General features: G+C 50.9%; 1 protein-coding gene across 1 annotated transcript; it reads right to left on the reverse strand.

Moving 5' to 3' along the window:
* Positions 1–490: 490 nt before the first annotated feature.
* LOC120061688 (aerolysin-like protein) lies at positions 491–4,789 on the reverse strand. The gene is made up of 3 exons (XM_039011582.1): positions 4,307–4,789; positions 3,675–3,981; positions 491–627 (listed from the first exon to the last, which is right to left on the reverse strand). The coding sequence occupies exons 1-3, from the start codon at positions 4,787–4,789 to the stop codon at positions 491–493; spliced, it is 927 nt and encodes a 308-aa protein (XP_038867510.1).
* Positions 4,790–5,311: the final 522 nt, after the last annotated feature.

The following is a 5,311-nucleotide window of genomic DNA, read 5'->3' on the forward strand; positions in this document are numbered from 1 at the left end:
ATACAAAAACATAGAAAATAGAACAGAGAATGCCCACCCCACATCACACCCTGACCTAACCAAATAGAGAAATAAAATGGCTCTAAGGTCAGGGCATGACAAATGTAATGATAATTACAATATTTGTGAATTTTATGAATAGTATATCCAATGGAAGTTGAAACTTAACTGGAGATATGGCAAACACACAAGACAAATTCGTTATGAAATTAAGTTATCGTTACATGACATTGTGTTTATGGTAAATGGGGGACAAACCATAATGTTGTTCAATAATTAAACACAAAATGTGTTATTAACATGTCAATGGACACAAAAGGCACTGGATTGTAGGAAAGACCCACCTATTGTTATACCCTCTGAGACAAAGAACTGGGTCCAATTAGAATCACTCAAAGATGATCATAATAACAGAAAAGGCACACAAAGAATTAGTCATGGTGTCACATTCTATCACTGTGCATACTATTCATGATGTCATACACTTGTCTCATGTCTCCTTTGTGGACATCCTCACTGAAGTGTAAGTCACACCAGTGTAGATGCCGTTGGATGGGAAGACCAGCTGGCTCATGCAGGTGACTTTCACTGTGGCCCTGTAGTCGAGGTCGATATTTGCTTTCCCCATTGCTTTCCCGCTGCCACTCTAACCTGGTGGTCCCAGCGCGCACGACCCACGTGGAGTTCCAGGTCTCCGGCGGCCTCTGGAACTGCCGATCTGCGGCCAACAAGGCAGAGTTCATCTCAGCCTATGCTTCCCTCCAGTCCCTCGACTTCTTGGCACTGACGGAAACATGGATTACCACAGATAACACTGCCACTCCTACTGCTCTCTCCTCGTCTGCCCACGTGTTCTCGCACACCCCGAGAGCTTCTGGTCAGCGGGGTGGTGGCACTGGGATCCTCATCTCTCCCAAGTGGACATTCTCTCTTTCTCCCCTGACCCATCTGTCTATCGCCTCCTTTGAATTCCATGCTGTCACAGTTACCAGCCCTTTCAAGCTTAACATCCTTATCATTTATCGCCCTCCAGGTTCCCTTGGAGAGTTCATCAATGAGCTTGACGCCTTGATAAGTTCCTTTCCTGAGGATGGCTCACCTCTCACAGTTCTGGGTGACTTTAACCTCCCCACGTCTACCTTTGACTCATTCCTCTCTGCCTCCTTCTTTCCACTCCTCTCCTCTTTTGACCTCACCCTCTCACCTTCCCCCCCTACTCACAAGGCAGGCAATACGCTTGACCTCATCTTTACTAGATGCTGTTCTTCCACTAATCTCATTGCAACTCCCCTCCAAGTCTCCGACCACTACCTTGTATCCTTTTCCCTCTCGCTCTCATCCAACACTTCCCACACTGCCCCTACTCGGATGGTATCGCGCCGTCCCAACCTTCGCTCTCTCTCCCCCGCTACTCTCTCCTCTTCCATCCTATCATCTATTCCCTCTGCTCAAACCTTCTCCAACCTATCTCCTGATTCTGCCTCCTCAACCCTCCTCTCCTCCCTTTCTGCATCCTTTGACTCTCTATGTCCCCTATCCTCCAGGCCGGCTCGGTCCTCCCCTCCTGCTCCGTGGCTCGACGACTCATTGCGAGCTCACAGAACAGGGCTCCGGGCAGCCGAGCGGAAATGGAGGAAAACTCGCCTCCCTGCGGACCTGGCATCCTTTCACTCCCTCCTCTCTACATTCTCCTCTTCTGTCTCTGCTGCTAAAGCCCCTTTCTACCACTCTAAATTTCAAGCATCTGCCTCTAACCCTAGGAAGCTCTTTGCCACCTTCTCCTCCCTCCTGAATCCTCCTCCCCCTCCCCCCCCCCACCCTCCTCCCTCTCTGCGGATGACTTCGTCAACCATTTTGAAAAGAAGGTCGACGACATCCGATCCTCGTTTGCTAAGTCAAAACGACACCGCTGGTTCTGCTCACACTGCCCTACCCTGTGCTTTGACCTCTTTCTCCCCTCTCTCTCCAGATGAAATCTCGCGTCTTGTGACGGCCGGCCGCCCAACAACCTGCCCGCTTGACCCTATCCCCTCCTCTCTTCTCCAGACCATTTCCGGAGACCTTCTCCCTTACCTCACCTCGCTCATCAACTCATCCTTGACCGCTGGCTACGTCCCTTCCGTCTTCAAGAGAGCGAGAGTTGCACCCCGTCTGAAAAAACCTACACTCGATCCCTCCGATGTCAACAACTACAGACCAGTATCCCTTCTTTCTTTTCTCTCCAAAACTCTTGAACGTGCCGTCCTTGGCCAGCTCTCCTGCTATCTCTCTCAGAATGACCTTCTTGATCCAAATCAGTCAGGTTTCAAGACTAGTCATTCAACTGAGACTGCTCTTCTCTGTGTCACGGAGGCGCTCCGCACTGCTAAAGCTAACTCTCTCTCCTCTGCTCTCATCCTTCTAGACCTATCGGCTGCCTTTGATACTGTGAACCATCAGATCCTCCTCTCCACCCTCTCCGAGTTGGGCATCTCCGGCGCGGCCCACGCTTGGATTGCGTCCTGCCTGACAGGTCGCTCCTACCAGGTGGCGTGGCGAGAATCTGTCTCTGCACCACGTGCTCTCACCACTGGTGTCCCCCAGGGCTCTGTTCTAGGCCCTCTCCTATTCTCGCTATACACCAAGTCACTTGGCTCTGTCATATCCTCACATGGTCTCTCCTATCATTGCTATGCAGACGACACACAATTAATCTTCTCCTTTCCCCCTTCTGATAACCAGGTGGCGAATCGCATCTCTGCATGTCTGGCAGACATATCAGTGTGGATGACGGATCACCACCTCAAGCTGAACCTCGGCAAGACGGAGCTGCTCTTCCTCCCGGGGAAGGACTGCCCGTTCCATGATCTCGCCATCACGGTTGACAACTCCATTGTGTCCTCCTCCCAGAGTGCTAAGAACCTTGGCGTGATCCTGGACAACACCCTGTCGTTCTCAACTAACATCAAGGCGGTGACCCGTTCCTGTAGGTTCATGCTCTACAACATTCGCAGAGTACGACCCTGCCTCACACAGGAAGCGGCGCAGGTCCTAATCCAGGCACTTGTCATCTCCCGTCTGGATTACTGCAACTCGCTGTTGGCTGGGCTCCCTGCCTGTGCCATTAAACCCCTACAACTCATCCAGAACGCCGCAGCCCGTCTGGTGTTCAACCTTCCCAAGTTCTCTCACGTCACCCCGCTCCTCCGCTCTCTCCACTGGCTTCCAGTTGAAGCTCGCATCCGCTACAAGACCATGGTGCTTGCCTACGGAGCTGTGAGGGGAACGGCACCTCCGTACCTTCAGGCTCTGATCAGGCCCTACACCCAAACAAGGGCACTGCGTTCATCCACCTCTGGCCTGCTCGCCTCCCTACCTCTGAGGAAGTACAGTTCCCGCTCAGCCCAGTCAAAACTGTTCGCTGCTCTGGCACCTCAATGGTGGAACAAACTCCCTCACGACGCCAGGTCAGCGGAGTCAATCACCACCTTCCGGAGACACCTGAAACCCCACCTCTAAGGAATACCTAGGATAGGATAAAGTAATCCTTCTAACCCCCCCCCCCCCCCCCCCTTAAAAGAGTTAGATGCACTATTGTAAAGTGGTTGTTCCACTGGATATCATAAGGTGAATGCACCAATTTGTAAGTCGCTCTGGATAAGAGCGTCTGCTAAATGACTTAAATGTAAATGTAAATGTGATCTCAACATCCATGGTCTTCCCTGGCGGGATCTTCACGGTGATGGTACCCGATTCTGTTATGGTCTCTGTCTTCTGCAGGCTGGTGAATTGCTCCACTCCCACGGTCAAGCTGAACCCTGATGACACCTCGACCAGATCTGGGATCCCCGCTTTGACCGACACATTCAAGGTGGACTCCATTTTGTTGCTGACGGACCAGGAGGAAGTCTTGGTCAGGGTCTTGCTGTATGTAATGGACTTTTCTAGAACCAAGGAGGTGTCGTTCTGGTGAGACACGGATTTCACATTTTCTGGGGTCACCTAAAATCAACAAAAAGAAACAAGTTGTTCAAACAAGACAAAGACAATTTAATAATGGATATAGATTTTTAGAAAGCCAACAATAATAACAGGTGTGTGTGCTTGCTATCGTGGACTGATGCGTATGAGTAAAGGTAAAAAAACATTTTAAAAAAAGGTGTTGGGGCTATTTTACTGACCAAGGCCAATTAAACATAAGGCATGACTGTCCTAGAAATGAGATGCCTGATGAATGTCGACCCCCATATTGGATTATATGTTTTAAAGTGGACAGCCCCTTAATGTTAGAGCATCGGTAGAGTTTTCCTGAGCTGTCTACACACACCTGGGGTTTGAAGAGGGACAGGGTGGGATACTCCATGTCAGTCATTACGGACGACTTGATGGTTTTGATGAAGAGGAAGCCCATGTAGTCGATGTCCGAGCCAGACCTGCCCTGCAGCCCCAGGCAGATTCCGGACCCCACATCTATGGTGTACTCAGTCTTCAGTGGCCAGCTGGTATTTTTTTTTTTAAACTGCTGGTTCTTTCTCGTCGTTAACTTGATGGCACCCAGACGTGTGCCGGCGCCGTTACCCCACAAAGACAGTTTTAAGATGCGCTCGCCGAGGTACAACTCAAACTCATTGAAAGTGTTCGCATTTCCAAATGTCGCAACGCGCCCGTCGGTCAGCTCCGCCCGCACAGCTTTCACCTGCGAGCCTTCCACCGCCACTCCAATCTTCTTGAGGGTGGCACCGTTGTTCATGCAGTGGAATTCAAATGAACTGCCTCTTCCACCACCGATCAACTGCAGTGTGGTTGCCATGTGTGTGCACGTCACGTAACCTGAAATACAAATTTGTACAGATCAATTTATGAAGCCTCCAACTCAAAGGAGCTCTGATTCAGACATTCAAAGCCACAGAGTCCCTCTCCTACTCCCAGCACCTCCCCACTCTACCTCCTGCTGTTTCTTCCTGATCAACACCATGGAGTCCCTCTCCTACTCCCTGCACCTCCCCACTCTACCTCCTGCTGTTTCTTCCTGATCAACACCATGGAGTCCCTCTCCTACTCCCAGCACCTCCCCACTCTACCTCCTGCTGTTTCTTCCTGATCAACACCATGGAGTCCCTCTCCTACTCCCAGCACCTCCCCACTCTACCTCCTGCTGTTTCTTCCTGATCAACACCATGGAGTCCCTCTCCTACTCCCTGCACCTCCCCACTCTACCTCCTGCTGTTTCTTCCTGATCAACACCATGGAGTCCCTCTCCTACTCCCAGCACCTCCCCACTCTACCTCCTGCTGTTTCTTCCTGATCAACACCATGGAGTCCCTCTCCTACT

The sequence above is a fragment of the Salvelinus namaycush genome, chromosome 16, assembly GCF_016432855.1.
Source record: "Salvelinus namaycush isolate Seneca chromosome 16, SaNama_1.0, whole genome shotgun sequence".
NCBI classification, from domain to species: Eukaryota; Metazoa; Chordata; class Actinopteri; order Salmoniformes; family Salmonidae; genus Salvelinus; species Salvelinus namaycush.

Excerpts from the sequence above, each read along its gene's own strand:
- LOC120061688 (XM_039011582.1), bottom strand. The coding sequence starts at position 4,789 with ATGGCAACCACACTGCAGTTGATCGGTGGTGGAAGAGGCAGTTCATTT. Across the intron at positions 3,982-4,306 it reads TGTCCCTCTTCAAACCCCAG|GTGACCCCAGAAAATGTGAA; the intron begins GTGTGTGTAGAC and ends TGTTGATTTTAG. Across the intron at positions 628-3,674 it reads CATGGATGTTGAGATCACAT|TGGGGAAAGCAAATATCGAC; the intron begins TTACATTTACAT and ends GCGGGAAAGCAA.